General features: G+C 47.5%; 1 protein-coding gene across 1 annotated transcript in view; it reads left to right on the top strand.

Moving 5' to 3' along the window:
• SNX29 (sorting nexin 29) overlaps positions 1–16,913 on the top strand; it is a 563,948-nt gene that overhangs the window by 354,676 nt on the left and 192,359 nt on the right. The window contains exon 16 of the mRNA XM_066382590.1: positions 13,133–13,249. Coding sequence (XP_066238687.1) covers positions 13,133–13,249 — 117 coding nt within the window. The remainder of the gene's footprint in view (positions 1–13,132; positions 13,250–16,913) is intronic.

Raw genomic sequence — 16,913 nt, 5'->3', positions numbered from 1 at the left:
TGTGATGGATGTGTTTCTGTGGCTACCATATTTAGATGCAGAAGCTGAGCCCCAGAGAGACTGAATGACTTGCTCAAGGTTATGCAGCAACTTAATGGCTGATCAGGATCCCAATCCTGGCCTTCCAGCTGCAAGTTCATCCTCCAGACCACGGACCCCACACTGCCCACTTATACTTGAGCACGACCTTCCTTGCATGAGGGAGAGACTGTGTACTTCACTTTGGGGGAGGCAAGGTGGTCCTGATCGAAGGCTGTTCTTCAAGCAAGTATCGTTTGGTATGGGAAAGGGACTTTCCAGGGAGAAAAGCGTTTTTTGATGCTCATAAAATTTAATGTTTTTTACTTGCTGTCTTTCTTTTGAAACTTGGGCATAATTTATTGAGCTGTGTTTGAAATATTCAGGAGGTCTCCATGTATTCCTTCTGAGGGAATATTATTAAAAATGCATACTTGGCTTCCCCTGATTTCTGGGAGACATTAGAAGATGACAAAGGGCCATATAACTTCAGAATTTACATCTTTGTATGAAATTTTGTGCTCTCCAGCACATGACACAATAAATATAAATGCAACATTGAAGATGAAGTATTTTCTGAAGAAAACCGAGCTGGGGAGTGAGTGTGCTGTTCTAACACTTCCTTGGTCCGGAACTAGTTCTCAGGAATTACAGGAAGCTGTTCCATGGTGAGCCCCTGCTGTGTGTGCCCAACGGGGCGCTCGGAATCAGGGCTGGGCCATGGGTTCCCCGGCCAGCACCACCCCCTCGCTGTGACCGAGTGCCGCTTCATAGAGAGAGGACAGAACAGATGAGCGCGGAGCCTTGGAAGGGGTGCGCCTGGGTGCGGACTTGTTCTCCAGCCTCGTGCTGGCTCACTCCTCCTGCCCTCAGGGCTCAGCCTCCGGTCGTGTCTTCTGGACCCCCCCCCCCCCCCGGCCCATGCTCCCAGCACCTCCGTGTGCTGCTGCTGTGCCGCTGGCCTCATGAAGGAGTCCCGGAAGCGTGCAGGAGGCACACGCGGCCACAGGTAGAAGGAGCCTTATAAAGTATTGATCCCAGAGCCGAGAGAGTGTAGTGTGTGATGGATGTGAGCATGGGCTCTGGGTTCAGACCTCAGGCCCTCTGTTTATTAGTCTGGACCAGGACTAAGCCTGTGTAAGGCCCCAGCCCCTCTTCTGTTAATAGACTCAATAACCAGACCATAGAAGCCACCAGGGCAGGGATTTTTTTATCTCTTTAGTTTGCCACTATGTCCTCAGTGCTTAAAACAGGCCTTGGGAGATAGTAGATGCTCAATAGAAATTTGATGAATGGTTGAATCTGAGAATGTCTAGATATTAAAGATGAATTTCTTTTTAAAATTTATTTTATTTTATTTTTTTATTCAGTGAGAGTAGGGGAGGCAGAGACAGATTCCCGCATGCACCCTGACCGGGATCCACCCTGCAAGCCCACTAGGGGGTGATGCTCTGCCCTTGCTCCATTGCAGCAACCAGAGCCATTTTTTAGCACCCGAGGTGGAGGCCATGGAGCCAACCTCTGTGTTGGGGGCCAACTCGCTTCAGTCAAGCCTTGGCTGCAGGAGGGGGAGAGAGAGAGAGAAAGAGAGAGAGAAGCGAGAAGCGAGAAGCGAGAGATGGGCACTTCTCCTGTGTGCCCTGACTGGGAATCAAACCCGGGACATCCACACGCCGGGCCAACGCTGTACCACTGAGCCAACAGGCCAGGGCATGAATTTCTAAGGAAGGGAATATGCTATGGCTGAGCCTCATAAGGATGACTTTGCATGAGCCAATGAAGGGGCAGTGCTTAGTCCTGGAGCCAGCACAGAGTATGTGCTCAGTGCATGTTTGTTCTGAATGATGGTGGCCCCTCCCACCCCCCTCCCCCAAACAGGCTGGAAAAGGCTTTCTGTGCTGGGAGGCAGAAGAGGCCAGTGCTGAGCTGCCTTCCAACCCTGGATCCTTGGAAATCGATAGTCCCTTTTGTAACAAGCCTGTAGCAGCAGTGCTTTAGAAAGGAGAGGCCAGCAGAGCCTTTAAAAATAATTCTTGACCCATTTTGACAAGCCCAGCCGAGCACAGTGTTCTGTACTTGCAATAGATTATAATTACAACCGTTGTGTGATGCCAGGTGAACTACATTATGTGCTGTGTTAACAGAACAGAATCTTTGCCTTCTTATCCTCATCCCCCTCCCCCGTGAGTCCAGCAGAAATAATCAGCCCTGGAAGTATCTGTTTTTGTTACTGGCTTTGGCAGCAGCCCCAATTGAGATAAGTGCAGTAGATCCTGTGCTCTGTGCCAGGACTGGGACTGGCTTGAGGGACAGCATTGTCTGCGGGGGTGCATGAAGGCTCAGCACGGCAGGGCCACACCCCCTCCTGTGGGAGCTCTGTGTGACAGGAATAGTAGGTATCTGGGTGTCACCTGTTGTGATCACCTCTGTGTGACTATTGTGTGACTATGGGCAAGTGTTCTAAGGACCTAAGCCTCCTTAATTTGGAGCGACACTAGCACCCAGCATATTGTCTAAGGCTGCTGCATGTGGTTGTGTCAATGTCCACTGCATAAGGGCATGTGGCCCCGGGGACAGTGGGGCTCTATATCCAGCCCATGTTCCTCTCACTGAGACTAGGCCTCACAGGCTTGTGACAACTCAGAGGGGGAGCCTTTTTCTTATTTGTGCAGAAGAGCTTTTATCTGTGGCCCTGAAAGTACTTGACATATATAGTAAGTGCTCAGAAAATAGCAAGTGCTGTTCCTACTATTGAGAACTCATTTATGGAGAAGATGGGTGAGTGGATCAGAGGGGTTGGGGTGAGATAATCTGAGATCTGAGATAAGCATTGAAGGGTGGGTAGGGTTTTAAGATGTGTGAATGGGAGGGAGGTGGAGGTGGAGGTTCAGGACAGAATCTCATTTGATCAATGTCAGTCCCCTTGAAATATATCCTCCCCTCCCCTTCCCACCTCGCCCCTCCTGCCATTGCTTGAAAGCCATGCCAAGGAGATTAGAGGGAAGCCATTGAAAGAGATGTTACAGCTCTAGATTACGAAGGAAGTTTGCTGTACCTCAGCGTACCCACCACACAGCCCCACCCAGCTCCACCTCTCTGGTCCAGTCCTACTTTGTGCTTGACCCTCTATGGCCCCGCCTCCATTGTGAAAGCAAAGTGCAGTTACCATCTCCTTTTATTTGTCAAAATAGCGACTTTATCCAGAGAAGAGACATGATCCAGTTTGAGTTTTAGGGGGGCTGTTTGAGCATCAGCTTGGGGGGGGGTGGAGTGGAGAACAAAAGGGCCACAGGATGGCGTGGGCTGGCTGTCATGTTTGCTGGGTGGGAGATGGGGGTGCCTGCGTGACAGGGATGGAGGAGAGGGGACACATCTGAGAGGGTAAGGCTGTGGATTTTAGGAAACAGTGGCACTTAATGTTTTTGTCGGTGCTCTTTTAAGGGCATAATAATGGCTAAGAGTCTGGAATACGAACACATGCCACACTCGAAGCTAAGCACTCCTTATATAGTAACTCATTTAAAGCTTACAAACCCTGAAATTTACACCCTTACAACCCTCATTTTATGGATGAGAAACTGAGGCCCAGAGAGGTGAAAGCAACGGTTCGAAGTCACTGCTGGAGTAGGGGCTGAATCTCAGGTCCCCGGGCTCCGGGGTTTGCACCTTAAGCACCGTGCCGCGCAGTCTCCGAATGCTCCAACAGGACGGTGACAGCCGAAGGGAGGCTGTTTGAAAAGCTCCACGCTGCACACTGCCTCTTACGTGCTTATATGGGTGCGTCTCTCAGCGCAGGGCTAGAGCTCACGGCTTGTTTTTGCTTTTGTCTCCTGTCATTGCTCATTTGTCTCAGACAACCTCCAGGAAGGTGTTGGCCGCTATTTTATTATCGCCATTTCTGTCTTTTTTGCCTTTGCTCCTTAAGGGTCATTAGTGGAAGGCAGGAAAGAAGTGTTATCTGGGCTGTTAGGCGCTGCTGCCCCGGGCGCCCTCCCGCCCCACTTACCTTGTGTATCCTCTGAAAGGTCGCCTGTCAGGGAAATGAAGACCAGCCCCACATCGGAGCTGTAACAATTACCTAAACATCTGTTTCTCAGAGGCATCCCATTATTAATTGAGCTGCTGTTAGTTCTGGGTGTTTCTTTCTTCCCATTAAAGCGTAATCCCAGCCAAATGTTTTTAAGTAGCTCTTCTCTCAAGCTCTGGCTTCTGAGCACAGAGGGGCTTGTTACAGAGGAGATTAAGGGAGTCTGTTTTAAGTGTGGACTCATCACTGGGGTTTCCTTACCAGCATCTATATACTTAGCTTGGCGGCCCTGCGTGCAGAGCCCGCACGGCACTGTCTCGGCGGCCCTGCAGAATGTCTCCGCCCCATGGGTTGCTGATGAGAGCGTGGCTTGGTGGCTCTACCACGTGATGTCGAGGAGGATCACTGCTCAGATACCAGGGCTTCTGCCTCTTCAGGACAAGCCTGAGCAAGCCCTGGGGTCAGCCCCACGTGCAGTTTAATCAAAGCAACAGGCAGGGGGGCTCTGACAATACAAGATACAGGGCTGCAAGCTCCTGAGTCAGACTGACGCCATTGCAGACTGCTGACTTTGGACAGTCACTTTACCTTTCTGAGCCTCGCTTTCCTCATCTGTAAAATGGACCTACGGCTCTACCTCCAGGTTGCTGTGTGTGCTGCACAGCCTGACCCCAGGACTGCTTGTTAACAGGTATTTAAGGATCATTGTCTGTGGCAGGCACTGGATAGCTACCCACACTCTATTATTTTTTGTTCTGCATGACAAATCTGTGCAGTAGAGGACAGTGTCCTCATTTGACAAGACAGCAGAATCACAGACTGAAATTACTTACTGAAGGTCACACAGCAGTGAGCAGACAGGACCTAGGTTGGACCTTCAAGCCCCTCTTTTTTCTGTACCCCATCTGAGGTGTCCCCACTTAGATGGCTGCTGATCCTGAGTGTCCCCCAGTAATGCCTGGCAGCCCCCTGAATGTCTTCATGTTGGTTTTGTCATTTAGAGACTGGCTTCCAAAATGCCTTCACATGAAGCAAAACCATTTTAAAGAAGGTTCGTCTTTGGCTGCTGGAGTTCCCAGAATCTTCTCTAGCTTCTCCTCTGGCCCCTGAACCCCACAGGAGGGCCCGACTGCAGCAGGAAGGCCCTTACTGGCCGCACCCCCACGAGGAGTGTGTTTGCAGAGGGGCCTGTAACAAGCCAGGCTGGGCCTCTGGGGTCGCAGAAGGCTGTGGGAGCAGCCTGAGATGGTGCCTTTTCTGTGAGTGTGTGAGTGTGTGAGTGTGTGTGTGTGTGTGTGTGTGTGAGAGAGAGAGAGAGAGAGAGAGAGAGAGAGAGAGAGAGAGAGGTGGTGTCCTCCGCCTTGAGTGATGCTCTCAGTCCTTGGTCCCAGGCTCGTCGTCTCCTTCGGGTCCCCTGCTGGTCCACTGGTGTCTTGAGATGCCAGGACAGCATGCTGGTGATGGTGTATGCTGAGAGGCAGGGTAGGGAGTCCAAGACATGGACTCAGAAATTTGAATCCCAGTTCTGCTGCTTGCTTTCCGTGTGGCCTAGGGCAAGATGTTTATCCTTTCTGTGCCTCAGTTTCCTCAGCTATAAAATTAGAAATAGCACGTACCCCAGGGAGCTATGGGATGCCAGTGAGGTACCTCACTGGGACAAGGTCAAGCAGTCCGATGCGGAGTGAGTGCTCCCTGAGCCGACTTCCCCTCCTCACCGCCACTGTACAGATACTGTCCTATGTCTTGTCTTTTCGGAGTCTCATGGCTCCCAGTGGAGGAACAGATTAGATTTGAAAGCAAGAAACCTGGTCTACAGCTCTGGCTCTGTGGGGGAATAGCTGCGTGGCCTTAGGTACAGGTCATTGTGCATCTCTGAACCTCAGCTTCCTCCACCCCCAAATGGGCACAGTATTCTCTTCCTGGGCTATTCATTTGTTGTCTGATGGGTCACATAATATAAAAGACAAGGGCTTTAGCGCCATTATAACTAGAGTTGAAATATCCACTGTCACTTGTGAGCTTTGTAATTTTAGCCCCTGAGCCTCACCTTTCTCCTCTGGGAAATGGGCACAAACAGGCAATTGTTGAAAGGGCTCAACAAGCCAGGGTCAGAGAGAGTGAGGGCCGCTCTGATTTTTGAGGACTTCCGTGACCTGTGTCCTGGGCTAGGTCTGGACTTGCCCTATTTCAGTTACCATTTTTAATTTCCTTAGTCTTCAAGCCTAAATTGACACTACCAGAAAACAATGTATATGCATCTAAAAGAACAACAGATGTTGATACCATTGGAGCTGTCTTATCTTTCAACACCTAAATTTTATCCAAAATGGTCATATTTTGGCTTTCTTTTTGCATCATTACTCATCATTCTATCTACTAATTAATGCAAGACATTTCAGATATAGCGTATATGTTGTATATATCAATAGTTGCTTCTCAAACTATCTGTGGTGAAGAACCAACTTAAAAAATTTCCAATTCATTGCAGACTGATACTTTTGTAAACTACTAAAAAAATCTAGAAAAATTATGGATTTCTTGGATTTCACAGCAGCATGAAATTGCTTTAAATGTTTCTGCATTCTTAATTTCAGTTTCTGAGCTCATTCATCTCAGGCTGGTAGCGAGCAGTTAGCCTCCCAGCCCCAGTTCACGGACCCCTTTGGGCAGCACTGTTGCAGACGTCTGTGTCATTGCCCAGAGCAACCGCGCTGCACGTGGCCACCGCTGCCGTCCGCTGCTGGCTGGCAGGCTCGAGGCGGCGTGTCTCTGGCTTGTGGCTTTGTTCACCTCAGTGAGAATTCAGTGGCTGCGATCTGACAAGTGGAAGAGCTTTGATGATATCGCTATTGGACAAATGAACTGAACAACTGGTTTCCACAACTAGGGGAGGGCCCAGTGCTGTGTAGACCCCAGTGTGTGAGACCCTTCCCCTTGTCTTTGCTGTGGCTCCCAAATCTGATGGCTCATCATGGGCACTGGGGCCCCTAGATGCCTCCCTTCACGGAGTCAGAATTTCTGGGAGTGGGGCCCAGAAATCTGCATTTCTCAGAAGCCCTCCGTGTGACTGATGCTCAGCTTGCTTAGGGCGCCATTGGGCCACCTGCTCTACTCTCCTCCTCTGTGGGACACACTCGGCTCCCGAAGACGGAGTTGAAAGAACACAGAGTGGCCGTCCCACCCTGCTACTTCGGACTGTCGGAGCCTCCAGGCCTCGTTAGGAAAGCAGGCCCACACACTGCAGGGGGTCGCGGGGTCCCGTGAGCTGACGGATGTGACACTGGGGGAAGGCCTGGTGTGCAGTTGGGGCTCCAGGGTGTGTTAAGGCAAACGGTGAGGTCTTGGTCTTTACAGAGGCAGGTGCAGCGTCCTCGGGACCAAAGAAGACTCCAGATCCTTCCCCACAGGCGGTGTGAATGGGACCAACACCAGCTCGTGCGTTTTTATCAACACTAGGTTCTGAGGCGTCTGAGTACACGTTCGTGGAGAGTGTGTATATGACCAGAAGAGCCTCGGCTGCGGTCACGTCACAGTTTTGGGCCGGGGTGTCTTGGTCCAGTTACCCTGGAGGGGTCTGTTAGGGAGCTGCAGGAGAGCAAAGCATGATTTACTTCAATGTGATTAGATAGAACATTCTGAAATGAAAGGAAATGCCAGAGGCATTTTTTTTTTTTTAATTTTATCATTCTGTCATGATTTGGCAGGTAATTATGATAATTTCTGGGATTTTCACAGACTTAAAAGCTTTCTCACAGGCACATTATTTTTGGAGACCATCCTCCCTGATGCTCCAGCTGGAATGGATTGCTCAGTCTCCTGAAGCACAACTCAAATGTTACCTTCCTTCCCTCTGTCCTTTATGCCAGGGATACCAAATGGGTGTCATCTTGTACGCCAACACACTGATCAGTGGCTATGGCTGCTTGAGGGAGGAGTGCTGCTGTTGACTAGTGATGTCTGCCAAGGGGCGGGCCTTGGGAGAGAGTGGCAGACTGGATATATTTCATCAGTCCCCAGTTAGGCGTTTTGGTAGGTTCCAGCCATTTGGAACTAAACTGCGTTGAGCACACGTATAAATACAGGGGCCGGATAACTCTCCAGCAGGGATTGGCCAAGTCACAGAAGAGGGATTTTAAAAGTTTGATAGCTGTTGCTAAACATCCCTGTGACTTGATGGTACCATCTTCTCACCAGCCCAAAGGATGAAACCCAAGTGGTGACTGATAGGCATTCGCACCTTATTCATTACGCGTCGTGCACTTTTGAGCACAGTTGAGGAGCCCCGTCCTCTTCCGGCCAGGTGACTCCCTTGGGCCATTCTGAGAATCAGGGCTCTGTTCTCACCCCTCTGGCCCACGTTGGTCTGTGGTCGAAGCTGCATCAGCTGTGATTAGTGTATCTCCACTTGGAATTTGCTTTTGATTTGTCACTTTCTTTAGTGTCAAATGTCACTTCCTCCTTAACTGTCTTCAAATTAATTTTCAAGGAAATAAAAAGTGTTGAGAATAGAAAGAAATACAGCTGACTCTCAGAGCGGCCCAGAGCATTGACAGGGCCAGAACACAGGGAGTGCCCGCGGTGATTTAGGGCACAGACCAGCCAGGGAGGCTGCCTGGCATGTGCCAGGACCAGTTGGAGAAGGGCCTCCTCGGTGTTTGCCCCGGGGAAGGCCTTCCCTGACACTGTCTTTCTTCCAAGTTGTCCTCTCCCTGAGCGCTCAGTGACTTGACCTGTGGGACGTGAATCCCGTGACTCTCTGCCTGCTCCAGCACCAGGAACAGTGCCTGGCAGATGGCTAGCAATTCTGTCGGTGACATTCCCTCTCAGGAGATAGGCAGTTTCTCCGCAGCTGTCCATGCGCCTTGGTACCGCACACGGGGCCCCTGCCATCTGGCTCCTGGAGACCCGTCCATCCTCGTGCTCCTCTATTTCCCTCTCTGTGCCCAGCAGGTGAAATCCGCTCTCCTTCCCTGAGCACGGGCCAGCGCAGATGTGGTGCTGGGCTGCCTAGAGCAGTGGCTCGTTCCCCCCACACAGTGGCCCCGTGAGGGGTGGGTAATTTCTAATTCCCATTCTGTAGGTGAATAACCTCAGGCTCTTCGAGATCCAATGACTTTTATCAGGGCACATTGTCCGTAAGTGATCAAGCACAGGCTTGTCTTGCACCAGAATCTGAGCCCTTAACTACCTCTCTCAACTGCCTTCCTGTCGACCTCAGAGCCATTGTACCTGACCTTTCCTCCACGGGGTGTGCCCTACTGCTCAGCGTGTTTAGGGAGCACGGAAGACTGAGTGAAGCCAGTGAGGCACTGAGGGAGGGGGCAGGAGAGGGGCTAGAGGGGCCGGGCCGGGTCTTGAAGGTGTATTCTTAGGACAGCGGGAAGCATTGAAGGTTTTAAACAGCAGGTGACAATGTCAGGATGTTGTTTTGGGAAGATCAGTGCCTCTTGGCAGAGAATGGTTTGGAGGGCACCTATTTTCTCTCGGTCCAATTCCCCGCAATTCTGTGCGGCTGTTGGAAATAAGGAATGAAGGTCAGATGAGACCTGTAAGTGCCCTCAGAACCTAATAGAAATTCTAGTCGGCAGTGGTTGTGTAGCCTGCTCTTATTTTTATGGTAATGGGAACTATTTGTGACCTCAGATTCTTCTTCTGAGGCTCAGTCTGAGTTTTGAATTCATTTTTAGTTATTCCAGACTTTGGAAAGAATTATTTGAGGAACATTAAGTGCGGTGTGGTTTGTGTAAGATGAAAGCTGTTTGAATCAATAGCTGTATGTAGGGATATAACATGACAATTCTCAGAGCTGAGCTTAATAACAATGAACATTGTGGTTTTAATGGTTGCTGGAAATTATTTTATCAAATGTTGCCCCCTCAGTACCATCAGATCCCCTCGCCCCATTCCCCAGTGAAATGAAAGCTTTGACCGACATGGTCAAGTCACTGTTCTGGCTACAAGAGAGAACCAGGATTTTGACAGCTTGCGATAAACACCACTTGAAGCTGGGATGTTTTGATGTTTTATGCATTTATGGAAAATTGTTTTAACACTCTGGCTCCCGCTGCAAAACAAAAACTAAGCGAAAGCCTGCTTTGCTTTAGAAATGAGACTGGCGTTTATTTAAAGCTTGAATTTTGTGGGGCATGTTAGCAGGTATTCAGCAGTAATAGCGCCAGTAGTGTGTTTCCTGCTAACTGCGGGTAAGTGGGTTCTTAGCCCCGGGGAAGCGCACAGAGAGCTTATGTGCTTACCGTGCAGAGAATCCACACAGGCGTTGTTAGCGATAGTGTATTTATTTGTGAAAGGGCAAAAGAAGATCATCTTAAGCATTTTTTTTATACAAAAGGAACAAGGCAACTGGAGGATATTAATTTTGGGTCTGTACAATAGAAAAAGCAGCGTAAAGGCTCAGAGATTTTTCTCCCATTGTTAATTGCATGACTAATGCTGTGTCTTCTGTGCCACTTCCATTTTGCATTTCACACCCATCTGGGAGAGGTAGGCACCTGAGGAACAGAAGGTGCCATTCCCAGAGAGGGGCTTCACTGAGCCAGTTAATGGCAGCTTCAGGATTATAATTGAGAACCTGGTAGATTTCACGTTGGTTGCACCATGTTCCCTTTAGGTTCATGTGGAGAGTTTGAATTCTCTTTCTTTTTTTGTATTTTTCTGAAGTGAGAAGTGGGGAGGCAGTCAGACAGACTCCTCCATCCACCCAACCGATCCACCTGGCATGCCCACCAGGGGGCGATGCTCTGCCCATCTGGGGCATTGCTCTGTTGTGGCTGGAGTCATTCTAGCGCCTGAGTTGGAGGCCATGGAGCCATCCTCAGTGCCCAGAGCCAACTTTGCTCCAATGGAGCCTTGGCTGCAGGAGGGGAAGAGAGAGACAGAGAGGAAGGAGAGGGGGAGGGGTGGAGAAGCAGATGGGCGCTTCTCCTGTTTGCCCTGGCCGGGAATCGAACCCAGGACTTCCACATGCAAGGCTGACACTCAACTGCTGAGTCAACCAGCCAGGGCCAAGAGTTTTAATTCTTTTAAGGTGTCTAGGTGGTTATTCTGGCTGATAAATAAGAGATTGCTTTATTGGGAAAGGAAAAAGTAAGAAACAGTAGAAAGAATGGACTTCGATGGATGTTAATATTCTGGTGTAGTTCCTTTTTTGTCTTTTACCCTTTATGTAACAATATAACCAAAAAGAGGGAACACTCTCCATTATTCCTACCGGAGGCATCAAGACTCAGTTAGCGATCCCTTTTTAAAAAAGCCTCTCCCAATATTCCTTCTTAATTCTGACAGTACATTTTATATGTTATGTAAAGTACTTATTGCAAATGGTCTGATACTTATGCATTATATAGAGTACCTTATAAATGCCTTAACCATATAGGGTATCTTTGTGTGTTTTTTCTTATTGATTGATTTGGGGGCGGAGAGAAAGAGACAGAGAAACATTGATTTGTTGTTCCACTTATTTATGTACTACTTGGTTGATTCCTGTATGTGCCCTGACTGGGGATCGAACCTGCAACCTTGATGTATTGGGACGATGCTCTAACCAGCTGAGATACCCAGCCAAGGCTTCTTTGTGTTTTTTGTAAGTTACAACTGGAAAGACCTGTTGTTCATTCTGTACATCAATCATAGATTACCTTATGGTTCCCTCCATTTTTATTTATTTGGATCAGCCAAAAGTGTTGCATGAATGTGGAAAAATTTGAGGGCTAACAGCCGGCCTGATTGGGTTGCATGTGGGCACAGTGCAGTGGTAGGATCGTGGCAGGTGCCCGGTGACCAAGAGCCAGGGCTCCAGAGTCAGTCCTTCACTAATTATATGACTTTGATCCAGTGCATTAAATTACGACATGTTTCTCTTCCTGTAAGGTGGGAATGATACCCGCCTCTTAGAGCTGGTGTAAGGAAGACGCGGGGTGCACAAGAAGTGTTTTCCTGGCCCGGAGAAAGCAGTGACTGTAGGGTGGTTGTGCTGCTGCAGCTGTGTCTGTCACCGTCTCAACAAGGCTCTGGCTCTATATTCTTGGTCTTCAGAACCAAGGCCCCGATGAACAGAAATGGTCAGTTATTCTAATTGTGCCACCAGCAGGGAAATTCTTGCCAGACATAACTTAGATTGGAAAGAAAACCTTTGCTAGAAAAGTGTTCATGAATTAAGAATAAAAGCCAAAGGTACAAAATGACCTGATACAGTCATGTCCGGATCATAAACTGGGAACTGTCAATTCTGTAGTGTTAAATCAACCAGGTGAAAAAAGTATTCGACTTATGGGTGGATTTGTGTAGCTCGCCTGTGAGCAGTGTTATGTCTCCAGCCAGTGGTGGGATTCAGCCGGTTCACACTGGTTCAGCAGAACTGATACCTAATTTTTTGTTGAGTTTGGCGAACTGGTTGTTAAAATGGCCCTTGTAATCAGGATTCTCTCTAAGGTGGGTGCCTGGGCAGCCGCCCAATGTGGAAATCACAAATTTACATTCCTTACTCTTTTTAACGTTCATCGGAGCAACAATGTATTCTAAGCGCCTGTAGTAATGTTCAGTCCATCCATAGGTGAAAAAAAATTTTGATGGAACTATGCTTGTAATATGTACTTACTCATTTCATAAAACTCATTATACTTTTGATGAAATACTACGTTTTAATTTCCTCACATTTGTTACTTTAGTAAACAAATCTATAATATAAAGAGAAAAAGTGCCAAACAACTGGAGGATGACAAACTGTCATTGGAGATATCTTAAGTAACAGTTTTATTGTTTTGTCAGGTATTATTTAATATTTTTCATTAATATTTTAAAACTCTTATAACAATCTAGTTTTGTGTACCTCTTTTATTGTTCTTAAGTATTAAAGGCATGAAATGATAAACTACCTTTCAATATATCTTATTCTTTATACTTAAAACAGGTATTAGGGCAGAGAACTGCTGTTAAGTTATTTGAACCCCACCGCTGTCTCCGACCCAGATAACCTCCTGGTGCCTTGCTGACAGGCGGTGGGCCCAGGTGGGGAGAGCCGTGGGGAGGGTCTGCCCTCTGAGCCTCACTGTCCGGCCTTGTGTGTTCCAGGTGGCGGAGATGCACGGTGAGCTGATCGAGTTCAACGAGCGCCTGCACAGGGCCCTGGTGGCCAAGGAAGCCCTTGTGTCCCAGATGAGGCAGGAGCTCATCGACCTCCGGGGGCCGGTGAGTGCTGCCACTCAGGGACATCTGAGCCTTCCCCTCTGCCCAGTCTCTGTCTGTCCTCCCAGCCCTCCTGTCCGCAATCCCGCTGTTCCGTTTGTTCATTTTTAACAACGTCAAGGGTTTGGAAAAGTTCAGACTAGAGAGCAAACATTCAGGTACCCACCATCCAGATTTTGTGTACATTAATCTTAACCACATTGGCTTTTTTTTTTCCAGGTGGGGGATGGAATAAATAAAAGCTACAAATTCTGTTGAAGCCCCCTTGTAACATTTCATGCCCCAGCCCCTCATGATCACTATTCTGAAACTGGCATGTAGCCTTCCTCTCTTATTTTTATACTTTATTACATAGATAAATTCCCATGAGCCCTAAACAGTCCTGGTTTTGTGTAACTTTTACCTACACAGTATGACTTGTATACATCTCTTTGCCCCTTGTTTTTGTTAGGTGGCTTATAGTTCTGTGCTGTGGTTTGAGGACTGTCCTGTAGAGATCTACACAGAGATTTTAAACTGCGGCACTCTTTACAGTTTGGGCTTTATAATTATTTGTTGGGGGGCTGTCCTATGCATTGTGGGATGTTCAGCATCATCTCTGGTCTCTACCCACTGGAGACCAGTAGCACCCTACCCCAAAATGGCAACTAAAGCCTCTCTAGACATTGCCAGATCTCCCATCCCCTGGGGGGCAACATCACAGTTGAGAACTCATGACCTGGTTCATTCACTTTCTCGACTCCAGTTCTTTGCTGAATGAAATACCACAATATTTTTGATCCAGTTGCGTGTCCACGGACTTTAAGATTGTTGCCAGTATTTTGCTGTTAAAGACCATGATGATGAGAGCATCTTGTCCTTTTGAACACATTTGTAATAGTGTCTTTTTTATTTAAAAACTTTTTTGTTATGTTCAATGTTAAATGCCCAGAGTAGGCAGATTAGTGAAATACATCTTAGATATGCATTGTCAAGTTGAATTATGATTAACCCCGCTCAGTCTCTTTGAAGTTACCCATATCCACTTCCCCATTCTGTATTATTCTGAATCAAATACTGAGTGTTATTTCATCTAGAGACATTATAGTAGATGTGTATGTGTGTGTATATATATCAAAATAAGAAAAATGTAAAGATGGTATCATTGTCATCCCTTAGTCACAAATAATTCCTTTTTCATCAAATATCAGTGTTCAGATTTCTTATTGTCTCATAACTTTTTTAGTTTTTTGACTCAGGATCCTCATGAAGTCCAATTATTATATTAGTCATGTGTCTTATGTTTCTTTTTTAAAATTGTTTTATAGTAAAATATACATAACATAAAATTTACCATTTTAGCCATTTTAATATGTACAGTTATGTGACTTTAGGTATATTTACAATGTTATGTAAATTACCACACTGACATATGTCTCCTGAACTTTATCATCTGCCTCAATGGAAATGCTCTACGTATTAAACATTAACCCTCCATTCTTCTCTCCCCGCCCAGCCCTGGAAATCATCGTTCTACTTGTCTCCATGAATTTAACTGCTCTTTTATATATTTTTTCATTCTATGGAGCCTTCTTTCATCTCCCCTGTTCTCTTTTTTTACAATTTATTAAAGACCCTGGGTCATTTCACCACCTGAAATTTGCTGATTGCATCTCTAATCAGTGCTATTTGACAGGTTCCTCTATTAACTGTATTTCCTTAAATTGGCATTTGAACCTAGGGACTTGGATTTGGGTTTTATTTTGCTGAAAGCGTAATTCTTACTGGGGTGATATTTTCTGTTGGAAAGTGCACAGTGACTACTTTCTTTTTCTTTTTTTTTTTATATCTTAGTAGCCATCTTTTATTACTTCCTACATCCATTACACAGATGTTTCCTAAAGTCAATGCCTGAGTCTAAGCGTGAAACTTCCTGAGCTGTAGGGTGTGGTAGCTTACGCTTTACTGAGTTTTGCCATATTGTAAAGTGAAAGCACCTATTTGAGATTCCGCTGTCAGTGGGCAGGAGTTCCTTCCCACACTTTCTACACCCCTGCTAACACTTTCAGGTGTGAGGTGCTTTAACTTGCATTTCTCTGAGCACATGCGGCGGACCATCTTTTCATTTGCTTGTTGCCCATTGGGTTTCCACTTCCGTGACTTGTTTCTCACGGCCTTTTTCCCCATTTTCTATTGGATCGTGATATTTTTTTCCTTACTGGTTTGTAGCAGTTCTTTATATATCTTTTCCACTTATACTTATTGTAAATTTTCCCTTCTGGCCTGTGGTTCAATGATTCCTGTGTTTAATACAAGTGGGAGATTTCACACAGATGTAAAAGCAAATAGAATCGTTTAATGAAACCCATCTCTCAGCTTTAACAATGGTCAGCTGACACTCAGTTTTGCTTCATTCATACTCAACTCAGTCACTTCCCCTTACAAATTATTTCCAAGCCATGCTATTGTATTCATAAATAGTTTAATATTTATCACTAAAAGATACTTACAGTGCCATTATCATGCCTAATGAATTAATGGGGATTCCTTAATATTATCAAATGTCCAATCAGTGTTCAATTTTCTGCAGTTCTCTCAAAGTTTTTTTTTTTTTTTTATTTAGTTGCTCTAATCAGAATCCTGTTAAAGTGCACATACTACATTTGAGGGGTAGATCTCTTAAACCTGCTGTAATCTGCACATTCCCCCTCTGTAGTTCTGCCTTATGCCTCTTGCCTGCCTGCTGTTCCCATCTAAGGAAGTTGGCCCTTTGAACTGTGTGTTTTCCTAGTTAGGATTTTGTTGATTGCAGCCCTGTGGTGATGCTCCCCATATTTCTCTGCCCCTTGCCTTCCTTTGAATTGGTCATGAGCTCTCCAAGCTTGGTGAGTTTCAGCTTTGACTTTTGGATGGCACAGTGGTTTCTCGGGAGGCGTGGTGTGTGCTTCCATCGGGAGGAGCAGGGACACCAGTCTCGGGAACAGCACTGGAGATGCCGCTCCCACGGGGCCCGTTTGTGTATGTGGGGCCAGCGTGTGGATGCTGCCGCCCATGCTCGAAGCCCTACCGTGCAGTCCCTGATTGAGTTTGTCCTCCACCGTCACGGGTCCTAGACTTTGTACAAGGCTCTGTGGCCTTCTTGAACTAGGGAGATCCAGGTTTCCTGGGGGAAACACACTGAATAGCACTGTGACCCCTGGTGGGAAGTGGTTCTGTCGCTGTTTTACAGGTTGGCTGAGGCTCAGAGGCCCCACGCCTTCCAGTGTGTGGAAGAGCTGGATTCGAACTCAGGTTTAGTCACAGTCTGTTTTCCCCCTCCACGTCCCACCAAGCCCGGGGAGTTGGGGGAGCAGGTCTGAGGGGCTCCCCTGTGTCACCCGTTGACCTTCAAGGTCCCAGGGGTCCCTCTGCAGTGGCCCCCAGCTGTGCTCCACACTAGAGACTTGGGGCCTGTCTGGTGCAGCTCCTCCGTTTGCTGCGTCCACAGCCCTGCAGCTGAGAAAGGCCCGAGAGGCTGCAGGGGTGGAGCAGGCCCGGTGCTGACCTGCTGCCCCGTGGGGGTGGGCTGTTCGGGGGCCAGGCCAGTTTCTCCCGCCTCCGTGCCCAGTTTCAGGGGTCCCAACACACTGCAAGGCCCACCCTACTAGAGAGGGGCCCGACGGCAGGTAAGGACCGAGGAATGGTCCCA

Source organism: Saccopteryx leptura, chromosome 4, assembly GCF_036850995.1.
Source record: "Saccopteryx leptura isolate mSacLep1 chromosome 4, mSacLep1_pri_phased_curated, whole genome shotgun sequence".
In the NCBI taxonomy this organism is placed as follows: Eukaryota; Metazoa; Chordata; class Mammalia; order Chiroptera; family Emballonuridae; genus Saccopteryx; species Saccopteryx leptura.
Note: the sequence above shows the minus strand (reverse complement) of the source record. Positions and strands in the feature narration are given on the sequence as shown.